This window comes from Heterocephalus glaber, unplaced genomic scaffold (assembly GCF_053883595.1).
Source record: "Heterocephalus glaber isolate CG9 unplaced genomic scaffold, H.glaber_assembly_v1.0 deba00001564, whole genome shotgun sequence".
NCBI lineage: Eukaryota > Metazoa > Chordata > Mammalia > Rodentia > Bathyergidae > Heterocephalus > Heterocephalus glaber.
Genome location: NW_028258351.1, coordinates 10,884,381 through 10,896,749, shown reverse-complemented (window position 1 = coordinate 10,896,749; position 12,369 = coordinate 10,884,381). Strand labels below are relative to the sequence as shown.

Here is a 12,369-nt window from a genome sequence, read left to right as displayed (position 1 = left end):
CTGATTGCCAACCCCAAGGTGAAGAGCCCCCTAGCCATCCCTGTCACGAGAAGAGATGCCCATGCATGCACTAGGGTACAGCTGTAGTCATGGGTCTGAAGTGAGGAGGGCGAGGAGAAAGAGAGCGTCTGGGCCCCCTTTTCCACCTGAACACCTTGCACAGCCCTCCTGCTGGCAAGGAATGGCTAATGTCTCACCCTGGGGTGGGGATGGCTCTGTATCCAGCTAGAAGAGTCAGAGTTCACCTGTGCAGCAGCTGTAAAAGCACGGAAAGCAATGGAGGTGGAGATCGAAGACCTACATCTGCAGATTGATGACATCGCTAAGGCCAAGACGGTGGTGAGGCTCCAGGGGATATAGGGCAGAGCTCCTGGGGTTGATGCCAAGCAGAGAGTCATGACAGTGGCTGCCTTCACCCCAAACAGGCCCCTTCACTCCAGGGCTTTCTGCAAGCCAGTGGCTTTTCAAAAGACAGTGACTTCCCCTCCTCTGCCTCTGTGCACTCAGAACAGAGGCCTGGAAGGAGAGCAGAGGGGAAGAGGGAGCCAACCAGGGCTTATCTCCTTGTTTAACCACCTGCCTATGGGAGCTTGGCCGCAGGTCCCAGCACCATAAATAAAGGCAGCTAATGTGGCTGAGGGATGTAAACAGGTATCTTGAGATTAGCAGAAGCACCAAGAAGAGGATGGGCTGGCTCTGGCTTCCCTTCCCTCCTCCTGCCCATCTCACTGACAAGCCAGAGAGGCAGCTAATTAGAGTTTTTATTTAATGCCCCTTTTAATTCCCCACCTCTCCCATGGCCCATCCATTGGCAAAGAATTCACCACCGGATGTGGTCACCCGTACCTTCACCAGAAATGAAACGGGAGGAGGCTGGGTTTAGCTGTTGGTTTCATGGCCCACTAGCTAGTCACCCTGCTGCCGAGAGATGCCAATCTCATGAGCTTGATTTATCCTTGTGACATTTGTGCTCCTCAGCAGTTTGCAGGTGGGTAATTCAAATTCCTTAATTGTGTTAAAAAAGGCTGTTATAAAATTACCATTTTATTTAAATCCAAGTTAATAAATTCCTTGGCGGAGGCTTCCCCAGCTTCCCACAGCCCAGTAACAAGATAGATTGGGCAGAGAAGGAGCCAACGCAGTCATTTTGGTTTGGAATTACAGACTGATAGATTCATTCATTTCCTGAAGCTGCTGTTGGCTGTCTCTTCCCCACTCCCAAGGAATGGACTGGCTGTAGGGGCTGAATGGCCCAGGAGTGGGCAGCCCCAGGGGAAAAAAGAATCCAAGCCAGGGGGTGTTACCAATGTGAAGGGTCCCAGCCTGGGGCCTGCAGCACAGGCAGAATGCATGCAGGTCAGGGCCTGTGCTGATAGTGCCAGGATGATGGGTCATTTGTTCTGAGCAGACCTTTTCTGTCTTCTCATTAGCCTTGAAAGAGCTGCCAGAAGGCAGCTGTCATTTAGAGCAGAAGCCCAGGGTCTGCCTGTCCTGCACAGACAGTCCTTTCTCTCATCTCTCTGCCCAGATCACATCAGGCAGCTCCCTGCACATCCCCAGTCCTGGAATCCACTCCAAGAGGTGGGCCCAGCCCATCATCTCCCCATCCCACTGCTATCCCTACCTAGAGGAGGTGGCACAGGGACAGGTTTGGATTGTCTGGTGCCCTCTGATTCATCTCTACCTCTGTCCAGCTGGAGGAGCAGCTGAGCCGCCTTCAGCGTGAGAAGAATGAGATCCAGAACCGCCTGGAAGAGGACCAGGAGGACATGAATGAGCTGATGAAGAAACACAAGGCTGCCGTGGCTCAGGTACCCCCACTAGGAGTGTCCCACGGTGCTCCATACAGTCACCATCTTTCTGAGCAGCCTTTTGGGTCCCCAGTGCAGCCACTTCCCTGGGGAGGCTGCAGTGTAGAAACTGGGGTACCCTGACCCTTGGTGTATGTGTGGGGATTGGATTTGTGTTCAGGGTGTTCCTGTGCCCATGCTCTCACCTCCTTCCCAGGCCTCACGAGACCTGGCACAGATGAATGATCTCCAGGCTCAGCTAGAAGAAGCCAACAAGGAGAAGCAAGAGCTGCAGGAGAAGGTGGGCAGCAGGGCTCCCTTGGTAAGGGAGTGCAGATCCCTGTGTGAGGATGCGGCCCCAAGCTCAGAGTATGGGAAGCTTCTCTCTCTGCTATCAGTGTTCCACAGAGCAGTATAAAGTAGCAGGAAGAGCTAAGCTCGAAGCCACAGCACCATAGCAGACATTTTGGCTCTGGCTGCCTCATTTCACATTTCTATTGCCTCTCTGGTCCTTAGCAGTCTCCTTTCTCTCTGAAGGGCAAGTTCTATGCCAAGTGCCAGGGCAGGTGGGGGATGCTTCTGGCTCAGGGGCCCCCTCCTTCCTCCCTTCCCTGTGCATCCTTCCCTGCCTCAGTCTTCTGGTCACCATGGTGATGTCACCTGCCCCCTCCCTTTCTGAGCTCAATTATTTCTTATCTTGCTCCCCAACCCCGTTTCCAGCTACAAGCCCTTCAGAGCCAGATGGAGTTCCTGGAGCAGTCCATGGTGGACAAGTCCCTGGTGAGCAGGCAGGAAGCAAAGATCCGGGAGCTGGAGACACGCCTGGAGTTTGAAAGGACCCAAGTGAAGCGGCTGGAGGTGGGTCCTGCTTTTCCTGGTCAGTGGCAAACAAGGCAGAGCTGCCCCAGTGGCTGGAGCCACGCATGCTCCACAGGGCTGGGCAGGCCAGGGACACTCCTCAGAGGCCTCTGCCAAGCTGCTAGGCCAGCTGACGGGGCGGGGGCTTCCCTCCTGCGCTTGGCCTGCTCTCTGGGCACCACAGAGCCTGCCTGCTTTGCATTCTGTTTCCGTGCTTGCTTTCTGCCAAGGGACCAGAGCAGCTTAGCTTTTCGTCTTCATATTTTCCTCTGCCACAAACTCCCCCTTCTCGTCCCCCTCACTCGGCTCTCTGGCAGGGTCATAAATATGCAGCGGATGGCGCCACTGCTCCAAGGGTTGAAGTCTGTTCTCTCATCTCACTCTCTCCTCCTCTCCCCTTCCCTTTTGCATTCCCTTTTTTCCTACCCTTCCCTGCTCTGCCTTTTCTCCTTCTCTTGTCATTTTCCTTTGTTATTGCTCTGTTCTCTCCTCACCCTTTGTATTTTTCCTCTTCCTGATCTTGTCGCTCTTACTATCTTCCTTTCTCCCCTTCCCACTCTTGTGCTCCAATTATTTTTCATTCTTTAACCCCTCTTCTTCTTTTTTTTTTCTTCATCTTTGTATCCCTCCTTCCTCCCAGTGGAATCTTTCTACCCTAATTCAGTCCTTTCTCTTCTAGTCTCTGGAAGCCAGCATGCTAAAGCCCTCCCTCTCTAGCAGAGCACACAGAAAAAAAAGAGCCAGGCAGAATCATCTCTCTAGGTTTATACCTCTCTCACTTTATTTTTAAATTTTCCTTCCTGAGCTTATCAACAGTTGTCTGAGCATCATTATTCCTGTCTGAGAATTGTGTTCATGGGTGTGGTTGCTGAGAAGCAGCCCTGCCACCTGCCCCACCAAGCCCTCAGTCCATGAACAGGGATGGAAACAGATGGGCTTCCAAGGGCATTAATAACCTTGACAGAGAAAAAGAGTATGCCTGAAACTTTCAAGACAGGGTCCCAGTCCTTAAGAAAGACAGAGGAAACTTCGTAGTTCATTTTCTGGCTCCCACAGCCCCAGGATGGTTGGTAATATTTTGATCCCAATTTCACGTACAGGAAAGGGTTACATGAGTTTCCCTAGGTCACAAAGCTGGCAGAGACAGAAGAGGCCACTGGCCTGGTGGATATGGGACCGATCTGCTGGATTTGTCTCCTTTTCTCTTGGACCCCAGGTTCCCTTTTGCTCAGCAAGACTATATTGTGGTTTGGACACATAGTTTTGAACACAAATGGCCCTTAGCAACCTCATAGCCTGGGTCTATTACTTTAGAAACATAAGGATGGGGGAGCACATGAGTGGTAGAATTAGGATTAGACCCAGATATGGGGTCCTTCCCTCACACTCTGCCCCAAGATCCATGTCGTTTTAGTCAGCATCCTACTGCCTGGCCAGGGAAAATATGTTCAAGTTTCTGGGTGCAGAAAGATTCATTATTAGCCTTAGAGAGAAAATCTCTCCTTTGAATCTGAGGACTCTTTAGTCTCCTCCTAATCTGGGAATTCTCAATAAAGCCAGTTACCTCTGAGCCCAGAATCTAGCTTTTGGGGGTTGTGGGTTCAGACTCTGATAAAAGCCCTGATGACCACAGAGACACCTACATAACAGGCCCAGGCTCCACCTAGAACTTCCCTCAATTTTGCCAGTAATAATAATGATCATAGCATTTTCTCTGCTCCAATGCCATCCCATTCACTACCTTATTTAGTTCTCAAAGACTCTTAGCAGCAGGTGTCATCCTTCCCATTTTACAGAAAAGCAAAGAAGCCTAGAGGGCTTTAGCTGCTTACCACATAGCCTAAGGTGTGAATAATGAAGGCAGAGCCTGGCTGAGACCAGATACAGACCCTAATCCACCCTCTTCTGCCTGCTTGATGATGGACTCACCTGCTGCTGGTCTTTCTCCCCACCTGCCTGCTCAGAGCCTGGCCAACCGGCTCAAGGAAAACATGGAAAAGCTGACTGAAGAGCGGGATCAGCACACTGCGGCCGAGAACCGAGAGAAAGAGCAAAACAAGAGGCTACAGCGGCAGCTCAGGGACACCAAGGAGGAGATGGGCGAACTCGCCAGAAAGGAGGCTGAAGCAAGCCGAAAGAAGCATGAACTGGTAATGCTCCCCTCTTCCCCCAGGCCCTGAGCTGAAGGTCCTCTGAGGAGCAGCAAGTGCACACCTCAGCCTGGGCTTGTTGGGGGGTAGACAGCCCCAAGAACAAGCTGGAGAGCCAAGGGTGGCACCAGCCTCACTCAGGTGAGGCCAGGGTCTACCACCCAGCAACCCCTAAGCAGAGAGGGCTCTGGAGGCTTGTAGCAGCAGCTAGGTAGCTTCTCCTCAGCTGGCAAAGACTTGCTGCAGCTCCTTCTAGGCAGCTGGAGGAGAGAGCAGCCCTCCTGCACACTGGACCCCCTACCCTCCCTCCTAGGAGATGGACCTGGAGAGCCTGGAGGCTGCTAACCAGAGCCTGCAGGCCGACCTAAAGTTGGCATTCAAGCGTATTGGGGACCTGCAGGCCGCCATTGAGGATGAGATGGAGAGTGACGAGAATGAGGACCTCATCAACAGGTGAGGGTGCCTTCTGTGGCACTGTGGCCAGCATGGAGGCCCTCAACCACCTCTGGAACCAGGTCATAGGTTCAGCTGTACCCAGCTGCAACCTCTGCCTCCCGATCACTGAACCACTCACTGAACCCTCCCCTTGCTTCAGATCTGAACCTGGGCTTGGGCCTGGGGAAGCTGAGGCTGGGGCAAGTACTGAGGGTGAGGGACCCTCCCCTCAGGCCTATGCTCCCCTCCCCAGGCCTCCTGAGGACCTGGCTCTCCAGCTCTGCCTATTCTAGATGAGTTATTCCCCCGTTTAGCTGTGTTTCCGATGGCGCCTGCCCTACTCTGGGGAGAGCAGAGATTTAAAGGCTGTGGTGCCTTGTTACTGTGCTAGAGATTTTCTCTCATAAAACCTACCTAGGGAATGGTTTAGAAGAGAGAGAGAGATTTGTAGTCCTAGGCTAAGGAGAAAGTCACAAAGCAGGAAGACCAGCAGTGCAGGGGTGGGGCCAACCACTGGTAAAGCCACCTGAGACTAGGCCGGGCAGACTCACAGATCTGCCCCCTTCCCAACTCAGGGCCAGACCCCATCTTACAGGTAGGTCCAGGGCAGCCCGGAGATCTTCCTGCTCCTCTGAGGTAAGAGACAGGTGCCCAGGATGGCCCAGGCCAGGTTCTGAGGACAACACTGTCAGCCATCCCATCAGTCTGGTCTCAGCCAGCCTTGCTGAGGAAAGAGAGAACTTCAGCTGAGGGTCCACCATAGATTTTTCTGTCTGCTTCCTCTGGCCCCCTTACCCACCATTTTCTTTCTGTTTCCAGTTTGCAGGACATGGTGACAAAGTATCAGAAAAGAAAGAATAAACTGTGAGGACTAGAGCACATGCACTCTCTGCCTCTCTTGGAGGGTGTCTAACCACCCCTAACATGGGGCTCCCTACAGAGCCCCTGCTGCATGCGCATGTGGACACACATATTCTCCCCCCTAGCTGGTCACTAATGCTAACACTGCTGACTGTCCTCTGGGAGACAGGAGGGCTGGGCCCTGGCAGAGGCAGAGGGCAGGCAGTGGGCAGACAGCTCCTCAGAAGGCTGGACTGGCCCTCATACCCGTGGTGGGCAGGATGGTGGCTCCCTCAGTAAGGAATCCTCAGGCTCCTTTGGCCATACTTCCGGTCTACATTCCTGAGTTCCAGCTGACCTGCTCTCAGAAATCAAGCCTGGTCCTCTCCCTGGCCTATTCTCTGGGAGGCTGTTTGTTCAGGCTGGATTTGTCCACCTCCTTGAGCTCCTTAGCCTGAAAGGAGCGGGTACATTTTATAAATTTTTAAGGTCTGCCACCTTCCTTTGGCAGATAAGGTTAGAAGGTGAGGGGCATCTAACAGCTGCTTGTTTGGAGAAAGCATTCAGATAGTTAATCACAGGCCAGTCTGCTGTGGCAGGGGAAGAGAACAGGGCCAGTGTGTTTACTTTGCTCCCTGTAGGCACCTAGGCAGGGGTGCCAAGGTGTCTGTGTTGGTGATGTCAGGTGACAGGAAGCCCAGGAAATCCATCCCTCTTCTTTTTCCTCTTTCTGTGGGGGAGCTGGACAGCAGATGCAGATTCACAGGCCTTCAGAATGATCTGGCTGATCCTCTGTCACGTTTGACAAGATTGTTTTTTAGTGTGGCACTGGATTTCTTCCCCTACTGTCTTGCCTGGCAGGCCTCCTCGCTGGTCAGGATGGACCAGCGGCCATGCAAAGGATTCTGTGAGAGCTAATGATAAATGTAACAGTGTGTAACAGTGATAGAGGGCCGCTGGAGCCCAGTTGTCACACACAATTAATATCCCCCGCCGTTCTGTCTCCGTTTGTTTGTTCCCCCTCGATTCAGCTCCCAGTTAACTAATAGCACATGAGCCCAGACATAAATTGTATTTGACATGAGGTTTAATTCGGACCATTTAAAATTTCAACTGCCCCCTGAGCCTGGCTGCCCCTGGAGTTTGTTTACGGGCCTGATTATTTAAGGTAAAGAACCTGAACATCATCTGGATGCTTACAACTAAAGGGAAGGTGAGGGTAGGCAGGCCAGCTTCTGAACTGGTACACCGCTCTGAATTTAAGGAGGAAAATTCATATTCTGGGCCCATGTTGGTCTGTCCCCTGTGTGTTCCAGCCCTGGCATTCTTGTGCAGTAGAAGCTTTGAGTGCTGATAAAATGCGTATTTAAGATCATATTCCAAACCAGGGCCAAGCACACACAAACATGCGTGTGTGCGAATACACACACATACACATCAGTATGCACTTAGCGCAGGCGCTTAGGAACATGCAGTTCTAACCAGGCTCCCGCTGATGGCAGAGAGGTGGTGTGGCTCTTTCCTCAGCAGCTCTGGGCCCCAGCTCCAAGTTATTGAATGAGCATGCTAAGGCGGGCAGAAAAATAATGTTTCGATTTACTTAGAGATACAGTTGTTATTGCCATAACCTTAATGAAAGCAGTAAACAGTGCAGTATTAAGGGAGATTTATACAGAAACGCTTTTAACATGTAGACATAGATTTTGCAATGCATACAGCACCTCCTTTCTAAAGGCAATCAATATGGTTATGAACGGCCGTGATAAATTATAGGCTCTGAAGTTACAGAGGGAGGTTTTTTGCAAGGGTGTATAAATCAGGTGGTATTGGCATTCCATGGGGCCTGTGCACCACAGTAAATCTGCCAGGCTTGGATGGGCACAGGGTTTGCATTAACAGTTTTGGGGCTGTGTGCTAAACTCCCTGTTTACCCGGGGCATCAGCCAGCCTTGTCTTTGTTATAATTCTGTATTTGACGGGAGCCCATAAAATATGCCTCTTTATTCCCTCCCCAAGAGTAAGGTTCTCTCAGTCCCCAGAACTGAGTCTGATGGTTTCTCCTGGTGTGTGCGCCTGTGGGTGTGTATGTGTGTGTACATACATGTGTGCATGTGCCTGTGTGACTGTTCACAAACATAATTCAGGAACAGGCCCACTCCTATTGACACAGATGAAAGGAAATTTATATCAAGGAGAAATCTCAGCCTATCCATAGCCGGAGAACTTGGTGAGCAGACATTTTGCCAAATTTGAAGTGTTCTCACTCAGAAGCTACCTCCAAGTCCCAGCTATTTTGTGAGGGGCTCACCATGACTCTAGACTCAGAATTGAACTCATTTGGGCTTTCTTGCAAGTTCTGGGGTCAGGCTGGCTAGATGCTGCAGTGGAGAGCTAGGGCTGGATGCTACCTGGGAGAAGGAAGAGGAGACAGAGACAGAACCCTTGTCAGGATCTTTCTGAGCCCAGCTGGGCCTCTTGGGACAATCTGAATCCTGAAGCCTTGCCAGTCTCAGGATAAAGCAGGTACTCACCCCTCTCCTTTTCCTTTCTCTGTTTCTTAAGAGCCATGGAAGCCACAGGATAGGTCTGGGATATGACTAACGCCTCCTTAGCCCAGTGCCTAAGATGGTGTTGCCACCGACTAAGGAGACCTCCAGGTTCAAACTCACTTGAAATCATGTGACACCCTTCTCTTCCTGCCCCATGGCTAGCAGCCCTGCTCATACAATAAAACCTGCAAGATGGCCTCAGTGGCAGCTACCATCTGGGGTGGGGCAGACAAAACACAGCGGTGTATACTTCAGAGGTAGCTGAATGGCCCAGGATTCTTTTTTTTTTTTTGGTACCGGAGATCGAACTCGGGACCTTGTGCTTTTGAGGCAGGCAGCGGCACTACTGAGCTAAATCCCCGACCCCAGGATTCTTCTTTTTAACCAATAGCCATTTGGCTGTGATTGCTGAATGATTGGATTTCCTGTCATGCTCTTTGGGGTGACCAACTAGACAGTTGCCCATCATCAATACTCCCCAATACTTGGGGTCTTCTTGGTGGCTATCACACAATGTGACTTGCCAAATAGGGACAATTTCCTTGTAAGTGGTGAATTCCATCTAACCTCTCTGTTTTCCCTGACTCACCAATGTGCATGCTTCCCACTTCCCACCCCTGCCCAGGACACACCCCACTCCCTTTCAGCCCTCTCTCCTGGGCAGTGGACAATCACTGCCTGCCCAGCTTTGCCTACCTGTCTGCCTTTTGCCCCACAGTGAGGGTGACTCAGATGTGGACTCAGAGCTGGAGGACCGGGTTGACGGGGTCAAGTCCTGGTTGTCAAAAAACAAGGGACCTTCTAAAGCAGCTTCTGATGATGGCAGCCTGAAGAGTTCCAGGTAAGTATGTGGCCTTGGGCTGGGAGAAAAAGCCATCTTGGGCCACCAGGAGTAGATAAGCAGTGCCTTGGTGCCAGAAAGACAGACCTCATGCCATCTGTGTCACTCTCCTGGCACAAGGGACCCAGGTTTCTCCTGACCTGTGGAATGTGCCCAGAAAGAGGCTGGCTTCTTCTTAGCCAGGCTCCGTCTCCCTTATTTTTCCCAGGTAATGTTTTCCTGTGAGGTTCAGGGCTTTCGTGTAGGTTTAACTTCATTCCCAGTTATTCACTCAACAAATGTCAATGAAAGGGCCGGGGATTTAGCTCAGTGGTCTTGCTGCCTGCTGTGCAAGCACAAGGACCAGAGGCCGATCCCCGGTACCGAAAAAAAAAAGAAGAAAAAAGCTAAACAAATGTCAAGGAAGCCACCTAGTTTGGGCCCTTGGAATCAAAACTGAGATGGATCCAGCTCTGGATCTCTCCTCTCCTTACAGGAATAGCAGAGAAAAAGTCACTGTTCCTCAGAGTCCTGGCATAGCCATGGCCACATTTCTGTCTCTCTCTTTCCCATTCTCTCCTTTCTCATCTTTTCACTCCCCACCCAGAGGCTTCCTGATAATACCCATCCACTGGGTATCCTCCTATGGCCACATCCTTGCTGGTTGCCCCCCACCCCCTACAAAGACTGTGGGTGGCCTGGGTAGAAAAAGTAATATCCTTCCCCCTCTTCCAGCTCCTCCAAGGCCCCCTTGCCCAAATCCAGCCCCTCACAACCAGCATCTAGCAGCCCCTTCTAATTGGCTTAATTTATTCGGCCAAACAACATTTTGTTATTGTAGATAATGCCTTTCCCACCCTACTGCTGTTCACCACTGCGTGGCACGAGGCTCCAGGTAGTTGACAATGAAATAAATTGAACTAAACGTTTTAGAGGGGGAAAAGTGATGAAATAGAACAATAGTCTAATTTACATGACATTCTCCATGAAGCTATTTTCACTGACGCAAATTATTTTGCTTCATTTCCTCCGAAGCTCTCGCCACCACTTTGCCAGTGCTGCTGTCGTTTTCTCCTCCTTTCGCCTCCCTCCCCCTGTGTCTTTTTTCTCAAGGTTTAATGCATATTCCTCTTCTCTCTCTCTCTCTCTCCTGCCCCACATCCACTTGGGCTCGGGGTCCTCTCCTCCGGGCCTCACATCTCCCTTAGAACGGCCCTAAATAGCCTCCCAAAGGAGGGAAAGGGGGCGGAGAAGAGGCCAGCCTCTGTGCTCAGCTCGCTCAGCTACCGAAAGAGGCTCACCCTGAAGGACTCCATCGGAGGCACAGGGGACGAGGACTCGCTCTTCACCACCCTGAGCGAGCGCGCTGCCTCCCCTGAGAGGCCCCCCAGGAAGGCCCGCACAGGTCCCAGGGGAGAACCAGGCCAGGACAAGAGGTCCAAGGAACTGGATGACTGTGGCTCCATCTTCTCTGAGGCTGGGAGCCGGGCCAGTAGGGGGCTGGAGAAGCAGTGGGGCTCAGACTTTGACCGAGCCTCAGCTGTCTCTGCACCAGTCAGCCGGGCTTCCTCAGCCACACGCCATGGCTCTGGTGAGGAGGGAGCCCGCTCCTCCCTCAGCTTCTCACTGTCAGGCTCACCCAGCTCCCGCCGCAGCACCTCCCGGCTTGACAGCCTGTCAAGGACTTTAAGCCCTTCCTGGAGCCGGACCTCAGGCCTAGGCCAGGAGAGTCCTGACTCTCACCTGTCCCTGCGTCGGAGCTGCCTGGATGAATGGGATGATGGAGCCAGTGTGGCCTTGAGTGAGGCACACTCACAGTTCAGCCACCCATCGCTGCCCCGCAGTCTGTCCGTACCACCCCAGCCATGTGGCTCGGCCCTGGCTACTGATGAGCCTCTCAGCTCCAACGTCCACTCCGTCAGCCGTCACTCCTACCTGGACCCAGACCTGGAGGCTGCCATCAATGAAGTCTTGAGCTACAAACCTGTCCCATTCCAGCGGAGCAGCCTGGAGCCTGACTCAGAGGAGGATGACCAGAAGAGCATCCGAAGTACCCAGAGTGCACGGCTGGACTTCCCAGAGCAAGGCACCAGCATCCGCCGCTCTGCTTCTGCCGCTGATGTCTCTGGGTCACGTGGTGGTCACAAGAGCCGGAGCAAGCGCAGGAGCAGAAGGAGCAGCTCCAGCACCAGCTCCAGCTCCAGCTCCAGCTCTAGCTCCAAAGGTTCAGAGCACAAGCGGCGGAAGAAAGGGCGCTCTCGGAAGAGCAAGAAGTCCAAATCAAGAAGAAGGAGAACCAAGACAGAGTCCGAATCCTCCTCGTCCTCATCCAGTGGCTCAACTGTCTCAGGCCACAGCCGCTCAAGTGTGAAGAAGGGTCCAGCCATGGAAAGTGAGGCTGAGCGGCGCTCCAAGAAGGAGGAGAAGAAGCATAAGAAAGAGGTGGATAGCCTGATGCTGCGGTACCTGTACCGGCCTGAGAGCGACTAGAGCAGTAGGTGACACCTGGCATGGAGTGCAGCATGGTGTGTCCCTCCCAGCGTGAGCTAACATGCTCCCTGCCCCACTGGCCACCACCTCAGGCCCTGGTTGCAGCCCTCTTGGGCCAGCCTGGCCTTGGAGAGCCCCCTGGCTAACTCAGAAAACAGGGACCAGCCAAGCCGGTTAGTTACTGAGTCCTGAGCCCAATCAGCTGAACTCTCTGGGGATATTGATTACAGTTCCTACTTACCAAGTCCTTACCTTCAGCCAGAGCCCATTCTACCATGCCATACTTTATATATTTAATTCTCACAACAACCCCATAACAAGTGTCTGATGAGCCCTGTTTCATTGAAGAGAAAGCCAAGGCTCAGAGAGGTTAAGTCACTTGCCAAAGTCACACACCTGGGAAGCGATGTTGCCAGTGGCTGAATGGAATCTGTTTA

At 52.3% G+C, this 12,369-nt stretch overlaps 1 protein-coding gene across 20 annotated transcripts in view; it reads left to right on the top strand.

Annotated features, from left to right (window-relative positions):
• Positions 1–12,369, top strand: part of Myo18a (myosin XVIIIA) — a 98,414-nt gene that overhangs the window by 79,395 nt on the left and 6,650 nt on the right. For 9 of the 20 annotated variants that reach the window (XM_087191559.1, XM_087191565.1, XM_087191564.1 and 6 more), the window contains 9 exons: positions 226–339; positions 1,695–1,811; positions 2,008–2,091; positions 2,511–2,648; positions 4,613–4,798; positions 5,112–5,251; positions 6,053–6,097; positions 9,341–9,463; positions 10,651–11,936. In XM_087191559.1, coding sequence (XP_087047685.1) covers positions 226–339; positions 1,695–1,811; positions 2,008–2,091; positions 2,511–2,648; positions 4,613–4,798; positions 5,112–5,251; positions 6,053–6,097; positions 9,341–9,463; positions 10,651–11,932 — 2,229 coding nt within the window. In that variant the 3' untranslated portion in view covers positions 11,933–11,936. Of the gene's footprint in view, positions 1–225; positions 340–1,694; positions 1,812–2,007; positions 2,092–2,510; positions 2,649–4,612; positions 4,799–5,111; positions 5,252–6,052; positions 6,098–9,340; positions 9,464–10,650; positions 11,941–12,369 lie in introns of all 20 variants that reach the window. The other 11 variants (XM_087191574.1, XM_087191571.1, XM_021238471.2 and 8 more) reach the window with 4 other exon arrangements.